The 19,896-nt window shown below is 48.1% G+C and overlaps 1 protein-coding gene across 1 annotated transcript; it reads right to left on the bottom strand.

Annotated features, from left to right (window-relative positions):
• Positions 1-7,728: 7,728 nt before the first annotated feature.
• Positions 7,729-16,546, bottom strand: RRM2 (ribonucleotide reductase regulatory subunit M2). Its single transcript, XM_003826953.5, has 10 exons — positions 16,216-16,546; positions 16,058-16,132; positions 15,585-15,728; positions 15,278-15,394; positions 14,280-14,413; positions 12,163-12,257; positions 11,912-12,045; positions 10,192-10,296; positions 9,990-10,103; positions 7,729-9,910 (listed from the first exon to the last, which is right to left on the bottom strand). The coding sequence occupies exons 1-10, from the start codon at positions 16,492-16,494 to the stop codon at positions 9,758-9,760; spliced, it is 1,350 nt and encodes a 449-aa protein (XP_003827001.1). The 5' UTR covers positions 16,495-16,546; the 3' UTR covers positions 7,729-9,757.
• Between the last annotated feature and the right edge of the window lie 3,350 nt (positions 16,547-19,896).

A 19,896-nucleotide genomic window follows, 5' to 3' on the forward strand; every position in this document is an offset into this window, starting at 1 on the left:
CCATACCTGTGGATATACTAGACCACTGAACCACACCCTTTATTTTTTTTGAGTCAGAGTCTCGCTCTGTCACCCAGGCTGGAGTGCAATGGCGCAACCTCTACTCACTACAACCGCCACCTCCCGGGCTCAAGCAACTCTCCTGCCTCAGTCTCCCAAGTAGCTGGGATTACAGGCACCCATCACCACGTCCGGCTAATTTTTGTATTCTTAGTAGAGATGGGGTTTCACCATGTTGGCCAGGCTGGTCTCAAACTCCTGACCTCAAATGATCTGCCCGCCTTGGCCTCCCAAAGTGTTGGGATTACGGGCGTGAGCCACCACGCCTGGCCAAGAGCCATACCCTTTAGATGGGCAAACTGAATGGCACGTGAAAAAGTTGCTTATGAAAGCACTTCACTCATCTAAATTCTCACAAGCCTGTTAGGCCTGGATTACAAATCCTAGTTCACGATGTGGAAACTGAGGCTGAGAGCAGTGATGTGATGTCCCCAACCGTTTCATAAGCAGTGAGAACTGGCTCCAAGAGCAGTCAGTTTTTCAAAAGGGAGGTGAAAGGCCGGGTGCTGTGGCTCACACCTGTAATCCCAACACGGGGAGGCCAATACGGGCAGATCACTTGAGGTCAGGAGTTCGAGACCAGCCCAACCAACATGGTGAAACCCGGTCTCTACTAAAAAATACAAAAGTTGGCCAGGCACAGTGGCTAATGGTTGTAATCCCAGCACTTTGGGAGGCCAAGGCAGGCGGATCACCTGAGGTCAGGAGTTCGAGACCAGCCTGACCAACATGGAGAAACCCCGTCTCTACTAAAAATACAAAATTAACAGGGCATGGTGGCATGTGCCCGTAATCCCAGCTACTCAGGAGGCTGAGGCAGGAGAATCACTTGAACCCGGGAGGCAGAGATTGTGGTGAGCTGAGATTGCGCCATTGCACTCCAACCTGGGCAACAAGGGAGAAACTCCATCTCAAAAAAAAAAAAAAATTAGCCGGGCATGATGGCAGGAGCCTGTAATTCCAGCTGCTCAGGAGGCTGAGGCATGAAAATCACTTGAACCTGGGAGGCAGAGGTTGCAGTGAGCCGAGATCATGTCACTGCACTCCAGCCTGGGGGTCGCAGCAAGACTCCATCTCAAAAACAAAACAAAACAAAGAGGGAGCCTAAAGTCAGCCCTTTGCTGCAGCGGCCCCTGCACTAACAGGACCTGGAAGTGCCCTTCAGTAACATTGGGACCCACATCAGTCCAGAGGAAGGCCAGAGCAGCTGCAGGACCTGTTCCCAGCCTTCCAAAGCAAATTCCTTCCCATCTCGTCCTGGCACCCCTTCTGGAGGAGAGGCTAGACCCCCCTGAAGTAGAGGAGAGGGAAGACTCAGAGGCTCAGGGAAGACCTCACCCAGGCAGCTGCTGCCCCAGGGCTTTCTGGAAACTGAAACCTCCCCGTTTTCCACCTCCAAGGGAAGCTACTGCTTCCCACTCACCCCATTCCTAAGCGTGAGGCTCCATTTGGGCATGTAAGTACCTGTCCCTAGACTTTGTGGCCATAAGCTACCTTTCTAGCATAGTACCCAGAGCGTCCCAGGTAGAAGCAAACTGAAAGTGGCCCCCACTCGTGAAGTGCAGACAGTAAGAGAGCCCCTGGTCCTATATGGACAGGATCCCACCCTTTGCCCCAGGTGACAAGGGGCAAAGCAGAGGTCACCCTCCCCCCACTACCACAGTGTAATGACCAGGGAGGAAGGGCAGGACAAGTGTAGGCATGACCAAACCCTTCCACATGACTCACTGGCCAGCTGGTGGTTTTAGGAGCCATTCCTTGGGCGGACCAGCATGGGGCTGGCAGGTGCCTGCTCTCCCATCAAGAGGGGCACATGCAGTGAGGGGACGAATGTAGACAGGTGCAAGTTCTGGTCACCCACTGGTCTTTGTGCAGACCAGTCCTCTGAGGCACATGGCCTCCCTGAGCCTCCCGGCCATATCTGTAAAATGGGGGCAATCATCTCTGCCCCACGGTGGCTGTGCAGATCAAGTGAATTCTGTTGGGGTGGAACTGACTGCATGTGGCAGGAAAATCAACCTTATCCTATCAGGAATGTATTGATTTACTTCTGTGAAACATCTGGGATGTGGACTTCAGAATTCACTGGACTCAGAAAATGAATGGGATGAGGCTTCAGCCTCTCTGTAGATCAGCTCTCCTTTCCTCAGTCAGGGCCTCACTCTTGGACAGGTCTACCCTCATGTGTTCAACAGCCCCAACCTTTGGCCTCCCTTCTACCCACCCCCCACCCCCAAAGTAAAAGCCTTAAAGTGTGGCTCATGGGGTCCTGGTTGCATGGAGACTAGACTCCCAGGGGCTATGGCCAGGGTATTTGTTTTTAAGAGTGGGTCTTGCTCTGTTGCCCAGGCTAGAGTGCAGTGGTGCAAGCATGGCTCACTGCAGCCTCAATCTCCTGGGTTCCAGTGATCCTTCTGCCTCAGCCTCTTGAGTAGCCGGGACTACAGATGCATGCCACCACACATGGCTAATTTTTAAAATTTTTTCTATAGAGATAGGGTCTCCTTATATTGCCTAGGCTGGTCTTGAAATCCTGGCCTCAAGCCAGGGATTCCCCCCTTGGCCTCCCAGTGTTGACATTACAGGCACTAGCCACCCGCACCTCTGATAAAGGGCAACAGGGGGTCAAGCAGTGGCCTCTAGGTGACAGCCTGCCTTTTCAAGGCCACACCCACACCCAACACAGATTCCATCTTGCCAAAGCTTGGAAGGGCAGCACCCTGCACAGTGGAGGCCCACCCACACCCAGGAAGGCTCAGCCTGCCCCAGACTAGGAGGCCCCAGCATCTCCATCGCAGCACATGCTGCAAACCTGTCTTGTCTTTTCACCTGGTATCATCTGGGCCTCAACCCCTCTGCCCTTTATTGAGATTCCAGTGTGGCCACGTTGCATAGTCCAAACCATTCACTTGTGAGCAGTCATTTGACCACAGCCTACCCCATCCAGGCTTGCCCCAGCCCCGCACTTTGGTGGTGCTGCCCGGACACAGGAAGATGGAACATCTTCTCACATCCGGTAGGAATGTGAGCTCTCAAGCAATTGCCAGTAGAGCCATGGAGATTCTCTGCAATTGGCATAAAAGTAAACCTAGGGACCGTGCGTAGGGCCAGAGGACAATGAATAAAAAAAAAACACATGACTAATAGAATATGGCAGCACCAAGACAATAACCCGCTTCATCACTCTGAGCCTGAGCCCAGGACTCGTCAGTCCCTGGGGAGGCAGGGATGAAGTCACACCCAAACACTGCAGAGACCATGTTGCTTGGTGCAGTTATCACCATCGTGTTTTCCCAGAGGAACAATCATTCTTTAGGCCAATAAATTCTATCTCTAATGGGCTTTTTGCTTTAAAGTCTTTTTCCTATAGTAATTGTTTACACTCTTAAGTGTTTAGTTTGGCAATCGTTTATAGCTAGAATTTGAGCCTTAAGAGTTTTAACTCTTAGTTTATTTACAACTACTGTGCTTTTATTTCTACCATCCTATTTTGTGCTTTCCATTGACTTGTTCTCTGCTGCATCCCGACCCTTTCCACCTTCTAAACCCGTCAAGCTTTAACTCCTCTGCAACACATCCCACACCCGCACGCATGCCCCTCCCCTCCCCCACCAGGGCCCCCACTTTGGAAGTTGAAGTTAAATCTTCTGGTGCTATGCCTCCAGTGGTCATCCTTAAACTTTAAACCATATACCTCCAAGGCCTAACAGTATAAAGACCTTGGTATTCTTTATCCCTCTGCAGCGTCCATTATTCTAGTTCCATTTGTTGTTTGAGTTCGGTCTCACTGTTGCTCAGGCTGGACTCAAGTGATCCTCCCACCTCAGCCTCGTGAGTAGCTGGGATCACAGGCATGCACCATGATGCCCAGCTTCCTTTTGATTCTATTGATTCACTGTGGACCAACCAACTTCTCTGCTCATCACCATCCTCTTTTGGCTCAATTCGCTAGGAATTATTTTGGCTTGGGGATGTGAATGGTAAAACCTTGGCATGAAAATGTATCTTCTTTCTGAATAATAATTTCGTCCAATGATTGCCTCAGCATTGAAGATATGATTTCATAATCTTTTGGCTTACGTTGAAACATTCGTTTAATGATTGTTCTTTTTGTTCATGTTCTGCAGCTTCGTTCAAATGAGACTAGGAATGAATGTTTGCTTCTCATGTGTGATTCCTTGGGGACTTCCTGATCTCAAGGATGAGTCCATTCTGGAAAGTCACCAGTCTTTACCTCCTCAAACACTGCCTGTCCACTCTCTCCATGCTTTCTTTCATCTTCTTTAGAATAATTCCCTTAGATACATCCCTTCCAACTCACAAGTCCACTCTTCAGCTATGTCTAATCTTACTAAGCTGTGTTGAAATAGCTCTAAGAGCCTGAACTCTAGTAGTCATGCTGTATCCCATTCTACCTGATTCCGAAAACCTATTTCTTCACCATACCGTCTTTTTTCCTTTTATCTGTTGTGTTGTCTGAGTTTCTAATTAAGAATTGTGAACCCCACCTGTGGGAATCCTGTGCAACCAGGCTAGGGATCAATACTGGGGATTAATTTATCTTTGAGTAGTTCCTAGACCACAAATTTATGTGAAGGTTTTTAAGAATCCAGAAGGATTAAAACCCTTATCTTCCCCACTGTGCCAATGGGATTTTTGTCTAGTTCCCGTGTCACTGGGGCCCCTAGCTTTATGCCACGGTTTTGGTCCCAACTCCTCCCGTGGTTTAGATTAACCTCTCCCTCCAAATCCAATTGCACGTCAGCCCCTGCCCATTTAATTTCTCTAAGGGACTAACAACCACTCGGAGAGCTGCTACAAGTTCCAGGGCCTCCATGGTCACTTTCTTTGTTCCCAAAAGAGGTCATTCTCCTTTCCCAGGAGGTGATCATCTATTTAACTTTTTTTTTTTTTTTTTTTGAGATGGAGTTTCACTCTTGTCGCCCAGGCTGGAGTGCAATCTCAGCTCACTGCAACCTCTGCCTCCCAGGTTCAAGTGATTCTCCTGCCTCACCCTCTGGAGTAATGGGATTACAGGCATGGGCCACCACACCCAGCTAAATTTTGTATTTTTAGTAGAGATGGGGTCTCACCATGTTGGCCAGGCTGGTCTCAAACTCCTGACCTCAGGTGATCCGCCCACCTCAGCCTCCCAAAGTGCTGGGATTACAGGCGCGAGCCACCATGCCCGGCCCACCTATTTAACTTTTTGCTGTGCTATTTATCATGGGCAGGTGTTTGAAGCAAGAGGAGTTCGGTTCCTTAGTCCACCACCTTGCTGGAGCCACTCCAGTCTCTAGAGCCAAGGCTAAGGTGAACATGACTACTGAACCTTAAGCAGCAATGGGTTCAGCTCTTCTCATCATTAAAAAAAAAAAAAAATCCTGATGTCATATTCCCTCCAGGGAATGGCAGGGAGACACCACTGATGTGTTCCCTTCTGTGTCCAGACAGACACCAGGAGGGTAGCCCCTCTACACTCAGGGACTGCTGGAAGAGGCCAGGCCACGCAGTCCAACTGCAGCCACTCACGGATGAGGGGCTGGGCCTGTGCCTGTCTTGCTAAGAGGAGTTAAACCATTATCAGGATCTCCAGACCAACACTGGCAGGGCCACTGATCCTCAAAATACAGCCAGTTAGCTCCCTGGCCAGGTGACAGAACACCCATCTGGTTCCTCCTTTGCATGACAAAGTCCTCAGGTCAGAGGCCACAGCAGTACCAGGTGAAGGGAGGTTTTTGTAGGTCTGCTTTTAGCAGCCAGGCCTGGCCACTGCAGCTGGGCAGGGCCCCGAATGTGCACACGCAATGAAGTGTAACTCTTACACAGCATGTCTAGAACACACCAGAAAACACATCTGGAACATGCTGAAGCTCAGCAGGGCTGCCTTTTCCCCAAGTGAGATCCAGACTTTAGTAGCTTTTAAAAGCCCCCAGGTGATTATAATTCACACCCAGGACTGACGTCCACTGGTTTGAACTTTATGTCAGGAGTCTATCCCACCCGATCTCAAGTGTCTGAGATCTCCCATTAAGATTACAGGGTCCCTGGTTTACCCCCAGACTGATTCAGTAGGTCTGGGGGTGAGGCCGGGGAGGATGTATCTAATGAGTACCCAGGGCAATTGACTCAGCTGCCTGACCACTCAACTCTCTGCAGGCCCTCCTCGGGCAGCATGGGAGACATGTTCTATAGAGCATGGCAGCTGGCATGGGGCCGGGGGGAGCAGAACAGACTGCAGGCCACCCACAGGGAGGCTGTCCTAGTAGTTGGTCATCTTCTTGAAGCCTGGCTGCCCTGAACTTCTGCAATAGGCCCAGCGCCAACCTGACATTACAAATCAAATGACCTTAACTGAACACTTTTAGGTGTAAAGGCAAAGCTCTCTACTAGGTTCCTCTGGGACACAGATCACACTTTTACCCAAGATACCATCCACCCCAAAATACTTCAGTTCCAATTAGTTTATTTCCCCATGTACCAGTCACTTAAATACCTGATCCTTGGAGGCCTTATGCTTATAAATATAAAGATAGATACAAATCTGTGCCCTCAAAGACAACTTTCTCTTACAGAGCAGCACGGGAAGGAATCTTCATGAGAACACAGGAGTCGGAAGCAGCACAACCTCAGACACTAGTCCCAGTCCCCTCCACTAAGGATCATCTCCCCCATGAGACCTCTCCCAATCACTCCCATCCACCTTAGAATTCTCTGCTGCCCCCACCACTGCCCAACAATTCAGATCTACTCATCTATCAGTTTTCCTCTCTAGGAGTAAACCCAAGCTCCAGAGGGAGGGGCCTCCCCTCTGGCTCAGCGCCCCATCTTCCTGAATTAAAATGCAGGTAGAAAACGTCACCTGACAAGAGAGCTGCTGTTTGTTCAATGAACTGAATGGCAGTGGCGTGAGGTACAAGGAATGATTGGTTCGTTTGGGGATGGGTGTCATGAATTCTAAAAGGCTTTATCAAAGTGGGTGGGATTCCGAGTCAGGAAAGGGCCTTTATAGACACAGGGACCAATCCAAACCTGTGCTGGAGTCCACACAGGTCAGATGAGGGACAGCAAAGCAAAACTCCAGCTGGGAAGACCTCTAGCCCCACCTGTTTTGCAAACGGGAAAAGAGCCCCAGGAGTGGCTCCCCCACAGTTGAGAAGTTAACTCAGCCCCGGCTTCACAAACCCCACATGCAGTATGGCAGTTAATATTTTTAGGCACCACCTTTCGGGTGTACCTGTCTCCTATACACCTTGTGCCACAATAGGCACAAGGCAAGTCTCTTGCCCAGAACCAGTGGAAAGCAAATGAATTCGTTAGCCTTTACAAAAAACACTTTTTTTTTTCAGACAGTCTCACTCTGCTGCCCAGGCTGGAGTGCAGTGGTGCGATCTCAGCTCACTGCAACCTCTGCCTCCTGGGTTCAAGTGATTCTCCTGCCTCAGCCTCCCGAGTAGCTGGGATTACAGGTGTGTGCCACCATGCCAGGCTAATTTTTGTATTTTTAGTAGAGATGGGGTGTCACCATGTTGGCCAGGCTGATCTCGAACTCGTGACCTCAGGTGATCTGCCTGCCTTGGTCTCCCAAAGTGCTGGGATTACAGCCATGCCTGGCCAAAAAATATTTCTCTTCCTGAATTAAAACGCAAATTTTACCAATCAAGAAACTGACATAAGAACAGTTTTATTTTAATCACTTAAGACTTGTGCATTATTCAATTTTGAGACTGAAATACTTGTTTCCCTTTCAACTGATTAGGAAATGGTCTGAGCTGGCAGAAGTTAATCCTCACATTATTCAGCTAATGAGAGACAGAATCCTAAAACCTGATTCCAACTTCCGCCTGTACCTCACAATGCAAGACAAAGCCTTTCATTTTAATGTTGTACACATATAAGGACCATATAATCTGGATTAACTTTAGGTAACAATAACTTAAAAGATAGGAAAATGTATCATATTACAGAGATTTAAAAATTGTCTATACAATAAATGATGAAGAAAACTAACAATAAACAGGACGACGTTCAAATAGTGAATACAATTAACAAATGGGGCCAAAAGATCAACATTTATCTCTCATCATCTTTCATGCAATGTCTCAGCTTTCTTCTCCCAAACATAAAGGCAGATTAATTCAAAGTAGCCCTATTAAGAATATTTGTTTATCACGCCTGCAATCCCAGCACTTTGGGAGGCCGAGGTGGGTGGATCACCTGAGGTCAGGAGTTCAAGACCAGCCTGACCAATATGGTGAAACTCCATCTCTACTAAAAATACAAAAATTAGCCAGGTGTGGTAGCACATACCTGCAGTCCCAGCTACTAGGGAGGCTGAGACAGGAGAATTGCTTGAACCCAGGAGACGGAGGTTACAGTGAGCCAAAATCGCGCCACTGCACTCCAGCCTGGGCAACAGAGCGAGACTCCATCTCAAAAAAAAAAAAAAAAAATTATGTTTCATTCTGAAATTAATATTTGAATGGAAACTGTATTAACAGCTCATGGTTTCCTACTAAAGTTTAAGATCCCCCTAGACAATGCTCAGATTTAGACAATGCCAGAATAAGACACTGGGTGACTGAAGTATGAACTACAGGTAAAATCTAGAAGAACATAGATAATAAAAAATTTCTGATTTAAAAGACATAGTAAATATAAATGAATTAACTCACACAACCTACTTACACCAAACAAAACTAGAATGAACAACAACTTGTAGGAACCACCTCTAGTTGATTTCGCCACTTAACAGGGGCAAGATCTTAGGTGGATCATTTTGTTTAAGGATGACTTGAAATTTTACAATACTACCTTAGCTCCCACATATGAAAACTCAAGAATTTTTTCTTATCAACCAGACGTTGAGGAAAATACAGTGAGAAATAAAATGAAACGGCTTCTCACACATATGAAGGCCCAGATCACCCCTAAATTTCTAGTGATTTAACTTAAGAAGCTCCTTGCCCTGAGAGATTCCTTTATCCCACAACACTCTACTCAGAGGGGGCAGAGAATCCCAGGACACTGCACAAGCCACAGGATAAAAACACAACCTGTCTTCTATCTGGCACCAACTGACTAATATCTAGGTATACACAGGACTGACTTTAAAGTTGGTTAACAAATATTTTAATTCATTAAAACAAAAATTACATGCTTAGTCTACACAAGTTTAACTTACTTTAGTCACTTAGTGAATTGTGAATTGGCTCCCATTAGTGGTCAGGAGAATGCTTTGTATTTGGTGTAGAAACCAAATAAATCAAGCTATTATCGCCTTGTGAGTACAAACAATGTTTATTTGTTTGTAAAGTGCCAGGTTTATATTTAAGTAAACATTAAAATCTGCGTTGAAGCAGTGAGGCTGCATCTTTTAACTGGCTGTGCTGGTTAAAGGACTGTTTAATCCTGCTGTGCTAAGCTCACTAAAGGGTCACCCCTCACTTTAAAGCCAAGACTGCCATTGTCACTGCTATGGTAAGTCACAGCCAGCCAGGCCTTCTGGCAAAAGGTGATACTACCAGCACTATAAACAGACAGGACTGGTTGTGAGGTAGCTACACAGTTTTAAAGATGCTGTTAATGAACATTACGGACAATTCATGGTGTGGCTAGTTGGTAACACTTCAGCTGATTTTTCTTATGAGATGGAAAAAAAAAAAATCAGCCAAGTAAGGGCACATCTTCAGTTCATTTAGAAGTCAGCATCCAAGGTAAAAGAATTCTCTGTTGGACTTGACATCACTCCCATCCTCTGATACTCGCCTACTCTCTTCTCAAAGAAGTTAGTCTTTCCTTCCAGTGAAATATTCTCCATAAAGTCAAATGGGTTCTCTACTCTGAAAACCTGAAAAGGTTCACATCAAGATATAAATACAGAGCACCAGTTTCAAAACAAGCAGAAGGCTATGTAAACAATACTTTACCTTGCTAAAACCCAGTTCCAGCATAAGTCTGTCTGCCACAAACTCAATGTATTGCTTCATTAGAGTGCAATTCATCCCAATGAGCTTCACAGGCAAGGCCTCAGTGAGGAACTCCTAGGAACCAAAATACAGCTTCTGAATACAACTAAAGCACAGGCATTTTCTAGCAAGCTTGAGTGACCCATTTCATCACCCACTTTACCTGTTCTATCCGAACAGCATTGATAATTATTTCTCTTACTCTCTCCTCCGATGGTTTGTGTACCAGGTGTTTGAACATCAGGCAAGCAAAATCACAGTGTAAACCCTAGAAAAAAAAGTTCAAGATCACTAAAGCCAGAAGACTTCTGTCATTAACATGAAATATGAAATTACTTTGTCCTTTTCTGCATTCTCCTTATCCAACATGCTCAGCCATACTGAGAGCACTTGAACTCTCAAAGGGAAGATGACTTCAACTACTGACTTCTCTGCTGATGTCACCACCAAGGCAAGCTCAGTCCCACTCAAGGCCACCTAGATGAAGACAGGCAAGGTGTATTTCTTGCTCTGCTGTGTGTTGGCAAAGGAGGAGTCAGAGCTTCACTCAGTGATCTTTCTACAGCCATGAGTGCTAATTTTGCCACTACTCCCAGCAGAAAAGGCAAAGCTCAGTAATAAGGCTAGTTTTTAGATGCTCAGGAAATTTGTATGCAATTTCAAGTAAATCAAGTTTGCAAGTTACTGCATTAAACACCAAGCTTCACAGCTTATCTCCCAATCCAGTAAGGAAGGCCCTCCTACAAGGTAACCATATTTGATTTGCCCACTGGGCTCCAAGTAAGATGGAGTTCATGCTCCTGGCTTTTCAAATGTGACTTAATCAAAGACATACACTAGACCAAAATGTATACTCATTTCACTGAAATGCTTATTAATATTGAAGTAGAGGGGCAATTTCTAGATCAAACAGGAGAAACATAATGGCTACTATGAACATTCTTTTTCGAGGGGACTGTCACCCAGGCTGGAGTGCAGTGGTGCGATCTTGACTCACTGCAACCTCCACCTCCCAGGTTCAGGCGATTCTCCTACCTCAGCCTCTCAAGTAGCTGGGACAATAGGCACGTCCACCATACCCGGCTAATTTTTTGTATTTTTAGTTGAGATGGGGTTTCACCGTGTTAGCCAGGATGGTCTCGATCTCCTGACCTCGTGATCCACCCGCCTCGGCCTACCAAAGTGCTGGGATTACAGGCATGAGCCACCGCTCCTGGCTCTACTATGAACATTTTTACGGAAAAAGGGATCACATATTAATACCAGGCAAAAATAATAAAACATCCCTTAAAATCCCAATCCCATCAATAACTTGTAGTTTTGGCTGGGCATGGTGGCTCATGCCTATAATCCCAGCACTCTGGGAGGCCGAGGCGGGTGGATCACCTGATCACCTGAGGTCAGGAGTTCAACCCCAGTCTGGCAAACATGGTGAAACCCCGTCTGTATAAAAAGATGAAAATTAGCTGGGCATGGTGGCAGGCACCTACAATCCCAGCTACTTGGGAGGCTGAGGCGGGAGAATCACTTGAACCTAGGAGGCAGAGGTTGCAGTGAGCCAAGATCACGCCATTGCACTCCAGCCTGGAGCGACAGAGCAAGATTCCGTCCCCTCAAAAAACAAAGAACTTGTAGTTTTATGCATTCAAAGCCTATAGGGGAATACATATGTACAAACGTATTACAATATATTGAGAATGCAAGTAAAACAGTTTCAGTAAATGAAAGTATTTCCTTCTTTTGTCAAGTATGTGTATGGTTGAACTCACACATTAAATGTGGATATATGCCATCTAGTATCTCAGGTCCCCGTCAGTGAACACAAGAGCATGCCCGAGTTGTGTTTGGGGTTTAGGTCACCCTATTATTTGACTTAGACTCACCTCATCTCTGCTAATAAGTTCATTAGAAAATGTGAGGCCAGGCATCAGTCCTCGTTTCTTGAGCCAGAATATCGACGCAAAAGAACCGGAAAAGAAAATGCCTTCCACTGCAGCAAAGGCTACAACACGTTCACCTATTTAGGAGTTAACACCAACATGATTCTAGTGAGTTGGTATTCAAGGGCCAAAAATCCAGTAACATTACTTGGAAAATGAAGCTCAGGTTTAAGTAGGGGCAAGGGTCTCCTTACCATAGGTAGCCTCTTTGTCCCCAATCCAGCGCAAGGCCCAGTCTGCCTTCTTCTTGACACAAGGCATCGTTTCAATGGCATTGAAGAGAAATTCCCTAGTAGGCACATACGGTATCAGCAATTGAAGCATTACAGTAAAAGACCTCCGATTACCAACTGCTAGATAAGAGCTCTGGGACAAAGGCCAAATTCAAGTATTTGCCAATCTTCTTCCTAAAGGAAGAACTCACACCGAAATGTTTTATCTTTACTGGTCAGTTTTTCCCTCCAGTGTTCTTTTAAAAACCTCAACACTTGATTTACATTAATACAAGTTTGGGTATTCTGTAGTTCATATTGAGCTTCAGGGTCTACAGACAGTAAAACATAGTCCAGTACAGCAGGGACATTTGTTGCCTTTAAAATTATTTCAAGTCCAGATCATTGTTCAATTTGAAGAATCATAGAATTTAAATTTGAAGAACCATAAAATCCTAACTGCTGTGCTATTATCAGACTATGATTAGGTGCATTATTTGGCCTCAGTTGCCACATCTATATCATAAAATAATTAAACCAATAAACTAAGATTGCTTCCTACTAGGACTCTGTGCTACACTGTCGATCCCAGGTCAGGAAAGCAAATCCATGGGTACTACAGTTAACTGGGTCTCCCTTACCACCCTCCTCTGCCTCCCTTTATTCTGGTGCCCACCTTGAGAGGCTACTGATTTCCCAGACTGTTCCTACCCAGATGACTTTGTGTTCTGAAGCCAAGGACACCAGACATTGGGCAGCTTTTTTTTTTTTTTTTTTTTTTTTTTAAATAGATGAGGGTCTCACTCTGTTGCCCAGGCTAGGGTGCAGCGAGATGATCACAGCTCACGGTAAAACCAAACTCCAGGGCTCAAGCCATCCTTCTGCCTCAGCCTGCCAAGTAGCTGGGACTACTAGCTCAGACTACCATGCCCAGCTGTCTTTCATTCTTCCCATCTCACTGTCCCTCTCTCTGAGACCTGGGTCTGCCTCTCCCTTGATTTTGAGGCTTCCCCAGCAGACCTTCCTGTTCCCCTTCTGGGCATTTGCCCCCGATCGTACCCCTAATCTTTGCCTTCTTTTCTCAATTTCCACCTATAAACATGTTCAAATCTCTTTACTCCCAATAAGTTTCCTCAGTCCTTTCAAGTTACCACTTTTCCTCTTCATGTACTTCAAAGTCTACAACAGCTACTTTAGATTGCAGCTTCACCACTTCCACTCCATACAAGGTTCCGGTCCCCAAAGCTGACCTTTGTTTTTTTTGTTTTGTTTTGCTTTTTGAGACAGAGTCTTGCTCTGTCACCCAGGCTGGAGTGCAAGCTCCGCCTCCCGGGTTCACGCCATTCTCCTGCCTCAGCCTCCCAAGCAGCTGGGACTACAGGCGCCCGCCACCACTTTTTTTATTTTTAGTAGAGACGGGGTTTCACCGTGTTAGCCAGGATGGTCTCGATCTCCTGACCTCGTTGTCCGCCCGCTTCAGCCTCCCAAAGTGCTGGGATTACAGGCGAGAACCACCGCGCGCCACCCTAAAGCTGACCTTTGTATCTAGACTACTCCAGCAGCCCATTTCTAATCCCCCCACCTCCAATCTCCAAAACAAAACAGACCTTAAGCTACCTTTATTCAGCCAAACTGCTGCATGCCTAAATCAGTCACAGGGTTCACTGCTGCCTCTGCCTTATGTAACTCCTACTAAGTCTTATTTGCCTATACTGTACTGCAGGCTTCTTAGGAGGCAAGTCCTCCCCGTCCATCCCACTGCAGCCCCACATTCTAGCTTCTCAACAAATTTACCAAATGAGCAAAGATGGTCAGACATAGGTTTTAGTTTGTCTTACCCAACATCTAGGAATTTTTTCAAAAGGTTTTAGATTGGTAGACATCCAACTTTAAAAGGAGTACCTTCACAACTCTAAGTGAATAATAAAGTGCATTTAGGCCCCTTGCTAAGAGCAGACATGACCACGGGTGCTGGGAATGCCTATGACTGTCTGCTTAGTCATTCTGGAGTCATTTTTATCCCTAGATGAACTAAAAATTTGTAATAAATCAACAATTAGTGAGTCCTAAAAATCTTGGCATACCACTTGAATACTCACCTTTCTTTGGGATCTTTTATGTAAGTGTCAATAAGAAGACTATACATTTCAGAATGTATGTTTTCCATGGCAATTTGGAAGCCATAGAAACAGCGGGCTTCTGTAATCTGAACTTCTTGGCTAAATCGCTCCACCTAGTGGCAAAACACATCAAAGTTAAGCTTGAGAAAAAACCAACAGCACTAACTGTCAACGGATACTGGCAGCATCGCACTCTTTGTACCATTATAAGGTTTATTTCTATATATATTTCATCCAATTTGTCACAATTCTTTGATATTTTATGTCATATGCTCAACTTACATATCAGGAAATAGATACATATAAAATAGGATTTCTGTGAGCGCTCGATTTCCTAATTAGTTTATGTCAAGAAAGATCCATTCGCAATAAGAGATACAACCAAATGATTATTAAAACAGCAAAGCCACAAAAAGGAGGGAACAGAGCCGGGCGTGGTGGCTCACGCCTGTAATCCCAACACTTTGGGAGGCCAAGGTGGGTGGATCACCTGAGGTCAGCAGTTCGAGACCAGCCTGGCCAACATGGTAAAACCCTGTCTCTACTAAAAATACAGAAATTAGCTAGGCATGGTGGCGCACGTCTGTAATCCCAGCTACTCATGAGGCTGAGGTTGGGGAATCGCTTGAACCCAGGAGGCGGAGGTTGCAGTGAGCCAAGATCACGCCACTGCACTCCAGCCTGGGCCAGAGTGAGACTCTGTCTCAAAAAAAAAAAAAAAGAGGGAGCAGATGTGGTGGCCACAAGGAGTCATCACATTGCTACCACTTAATATTGTCTCAGCTTCTCTAGAGTCAGGAAAATACCATAAGAAAGACCTGCAAAGTGTTACAAAACAGGAAATGCCATGTAATATAAAACCCAGCTTACACACACAGATGCACTCAGCATGGAAAAACGTACAAGACGAGGAAAGCGAACTAGTTCGACCTCAGATCGTCAACGTCAAATGAATGAAAGATGTTTTGGAAACTCACCAAGTTTTCATTTACTATGCCATCGCTTGCTGCAAAGAAAGCCAGAACATGGGATATAAAATATCTCTCCTCGGGCTTCAGGGATTCCCAGTGCTGAATGTCCTTGGAGAGGTCCACCTGAGGTTCGGAAGTCACAATTTTAGCACAAAAGGAAGAGAGTAAAGCCTACAGGACTCACACTGAGCACTCAGACTCCACTCACTATGCCCCACAGTTAGCCCCCCTTGCCAACGGGAACCTCCAAGTGCATTTATGTCTGAGGCGTCACGGTCACCCCTGCAGGGGTCTTCTGGGGTCCTCCGATTACCTCCTCGGCGGTCCAGAAGGAAGCCTCTGCCTTCTTATACATCTGCCAGATATCATGGTACTCGATGGGGAAGATGACAAAGCGGCGGGGGTTTTCTCTCAGCAGCGGCTCATCCTCCACGCCGGGGGCAGCTGCTTTAGTTTTCTGTTGGGGGAGAAAATAAAACATTTAAGTACCGGGCGAACCATATGAAACGAACGTTTTTCTGGACCAAGTCCTTTCCATTGGCGGCAATTTCACGGGGCCCGATGTGAAAACGTGGCTGTCCCGTCGCACTCCGTGGGTCGCAGCAGAGGAGCGCACGCCCGAACCGGGAAATGGGCCGAGGGGCGCGGGAGGCCGCCCTGGGGAGGGGCCGCCTAGGCGGGAAAGGAGCCGGCGCGGGAGTGTGAACAGCTGAGGAAACAATGCGGCTTTGGCGCCAAGACGCCCAAGGCCGTCCCTGGCCCCTCTGCCCCACGCCCGCCACTCACCGGCTCCGCGGGCTCCTGGAAGATCCTCCTCGCGGTCTTGCTGGCCAGGACGCGGGTCCCGCTCAGGGCCGGCGGCTGCGGGGAGACGCGTGAGTGAGGGGCGGCTTCGCTTTCCCTGCCTCCCTCCCCTGCCCGCAGCGCCCTCCCCGCGCGCTCACCGTGTTCTCCTTGTCGACCAAGCTGAGCCCCTTCAGCGGCGAGAGCTGCAGCTGCTGCGGGTCCGTGATGGGCGCGAGCGGGACACGGAGGGAGAGCATAGTGGCGGCGCAGCGAAGCAGAGCGAGCGGCCAGGACAGGACGGCTGGGGCTGGGTGCACGGGCGACCCCTCACTCCAGCAGCCTTTAAATCTCCCGCGCCGCACGCTCCCGGCCCTTCCCATTGGCTTTGGTGCCTCGGCCCTTCCCATTGGCTGTGCCATGCCTCCGACCCTTCCCATTGGCTGCGCCTTGCCCCTACCCAGGCTGGCCGCGGGGCCGCGCGCGATTTTCAAGCGCAGCGCGGGAGCCTCCGCCGGCGCCTTCCGGAGACCCCCGGGTACACCCCCGTGGACGCCCCCCGGGACCTCCCGGTTCCCCCCCCCCGGCCCGTCCGCTGGCTGGGTCGAGGGCGCCGCCGCCCAGGCCCCCACAGGTCCCACGGGACCAGGGCCGCAGCCCCTGAGGGTCTCGGCGGCCTTGGCGCGCGCGGGCCCCGGTTCGCCCGGGAACCGTTTAGGATTGCGTGAGGCGCAGCGATTGGAGCCCGCGGGCGCGAGAGGATCCCCGGGCCGCGGCCCCGCCTCCCGAAAGCACCTCCTCCCAGCCGGGCCGCCGCCGGGCAGGGGGCTTAGCCAACGAGGTTGGTGCAAAGGCCTGGAAAACGCTCCTGGGTGCGGGGGAGGCGTTGCTGCGACCCTTTCGATCCGTGTCCCTGGGGTGGGGGTGCAAGGGCCCCGAGGCCTGACATTTTGGCGGGGTGGTCGGCGAGGACCCTACAGCCTAAAAGTTAGGGCCGCTGAGCCCCGCGGCTCGTTTTGCTGGGACAAGCGACCAGGCTTCTTACAGATTCGGTGTCCCCGTGAGTAAAATGGGACTCGTAATCGCGTGGGCTGTTAATGCGGTGAGGAGAGCGTTCCTTGAGATGACTCATGTAAAATGTGCAGTCCTTTGTAAACTTTCAAACTACAGGACATGGAGAGAAGGCCCTTGGTGCAGTTTTCCACAGAAATCCTGTCTCCTGTCAGACCCCTGTCCCCTATTGTCACCCTTGCCTTAAGAATTGCAAACTGTGGCTGGGCGCGGTAGCTCACGCCTGTAATCCCAGCACTTTGGGAGGCCGAGGCAGGAGGATTGTTTGAGGCCAGGAGCTGGAGACCAGCCTGGGCAACATAGTGAGACCCCGCCTCTGCCATTAAAAAGAGAAGAAAAAAAGTTGTTTTAATTGCAAACTGAGCAAAAATTCCTGGGAGAAAGTTCACAGAATGATTTTAGGACTAGGAATTAATGTACTACTCACTGGGCGTCAAATATGCTGAAGAGGAGTTTGAAAACTCCACTGGTGTAGAGACTGGAACTTAGCAATAGCTTTCATTTAATTTTCTATGTGGCTTTCTGATTTGCCAGGCCCTGCAACGGGCAAAATGCCAAAAATAAAGGAAGAGAAAGAAACTTTAAGATCCAAGAAAGAAATCATTAACCTGAGAAAGCTTCAACAGCTGCGCTCAGGGCTGTTATTGAGAGAGACCCGGGACTTTTTTTTTTCACAAAGCCTTTTGTAGATAAGATACTTTAAAGAGGGTGGGGTGGGACAGGTACCCTCCCCACCTAGGTCTGTTTCTCTCATTTCTTAAAAGTACTACGGACTTGTAAATCAAAGTATTCTCGTGTTGCAGGAATAAGTGCCCATCACATTCCTTACACAAAGCCACAACTAAAACTTTGGTGTACCATGATTTGTTTAAAGCAACTAGCCATTCATTGCCATTTTCAGCCCAAACACACTAAAGCATCCATCTCCAGGAAATTGGTATTTTTATTGATTACTTTATGGCTGATAAAGCTATTATCTAACAAAATTATAATTTATTGGTGTCATCTCATACTCAACTCAGATTTCAATTTCCCATAATCAGCGTCTAAAACCCTCGTTTCGGTTGCCCTAGGGCGCCACGTGCTTTTTTGCTCCTGTTAAACTCACTGTAACTGAAGTAGTCAGAGGTGGCTTCATTGATAGTTTAGTTCCTGGCCACGTAATTAACATAGCCATTGTAGAAGACGCCGAAAGATGCGTACGTGTTGTTAGAGGCCGGGTGAAGTCGCCATCCCCCCCTCCCGCGCTAAACCTGAGTCATCTCGGCGTGGCCCTCCTCCCCCCAGGTCCGGCAACTTTGCCCCGCTGCGGAGGAGGTGGCGGCGCCCAGGGCCACGCGGCAATGCGGGCGGTTCCGCCTCCGGGGGGTCGGGCGGTGCAGCCACTCCCGGGAGAGCGCCCGCCGCAGGCTGCTGCTAGCCCCGGGATTCACTCCTTTTTCCCTCGGTGCTCGTTTTTTTGGTTTTATTTAAGTAAACAGACGAGGGTCTCGCTGGTTTGCCCAGGCTGGTCTCTAGCGATCCTCCCTCCGCCTCCCTAAGCGTCGGGATTCCTGGCGGAAGCCACTTGAGCGCGCGTTTTGACATCTGAATCTACTCTACCACTGGTCTGCACGGGAGGCCCCGCCCCGCCCCCCGGAAGGCTCATCTGCATTCCCAGCCTCAGGTGCCCCGCCCCGTTTCCGCTGCGCGCTCTCCGGTTCACACGCCCCAGCCTGGGCAAGTTTGCAGGTCCCAGGCCAAGGTTAGCGCGATTTCCAAAAGGCTGTTCACCATTAGGGTGGAGAAACCGCGGCTCGGGGAGCTCAGCACTCACTGTGTACCAGACGCCGTGCCGAAGGTGGTCATAATAATAATTAAGGCTGCAGCACCCACAGCCTCTGGGCGCCTGGATCATGTGAGGCTGTTTTTTTGAGTTTTTTGGTTTTTGTTTTGAGACAGGTTCTTGCTCTGTTGCCCAGGCTGGTGGCTCCATGATAGCTCACTGCAGCCTCAACTTTCCGAGCTCAAGCGATCCTCCCACCTCAGCCTCCCGCGTAGCTGGGACTCAAGGCAGGCACCACTACGCCAGGCTAATTTTTTAATTTTTTGTAGAGATGGGTTCTCGGTATGTTACCCGGGCTGGTCTTGAACCCCTGGGCTCAAGCCATCCACCCGCCTTGGCCTCCCAAAATGCTCAGATTACAGGCGTGAGCCACCACCCCACTGGGGTTGGTATTTTTAACCCTTTTCATAGGTGATGAAATGAAGGCCTGGGAGGCGAGGAAACTGCCCAAGGTCGCACAGCACAACTGCACAGCAGAACGTTTTTACCCTAGCTTTTTACTATGAATGTTTTCAACATACAGAATAATGGAAAGATTCCTAGTGTTCACCCACCAGCTAGGATTCAACAGCTGTTTCCTTTTTGCCATATTTGCTTCATGGCAAATGTGGCAGACACCCCCTCTGTGGGTGTATGAGGCTTATGCTTTTTTATGGATCATTTGAAAGTGAGTGATAGATATCATAACCCATCACCCCTAAACGTTTCAGCTCCTAAAAATTAGGACACTCTGTTAATATCACCACAATACCACATTTATCCCTAGGAAAACTAACAATAATTCTCTAATATCACCTAATATCCAGTCCATATTCCTGTTTTTCCAATTGTTTCAAAAATGTCTCATAGTTTTTTGGATTTATTTTTTTGTGCAGTATCTAATCAATCACATGCATTGCGTTTATGTTGCTTTAGACTCTTAGTAAAGCTCCTCCACTTCTTTTCC

The sequence above is a fragment of the Pan paniscus genome, chromosome 12 (assembly GCF_029289425.2).
Source record: "Pan paniscus chromosome 12, NHGRI_mPanPan1-v2.0_pri, whole genome shotgun sequence".
Classification (NCBI taxonomy): Eukaryota; Metazoa; Chordata; class Mammalia; order Primates; family Hominidae; genus Pan; species Pan paniscus.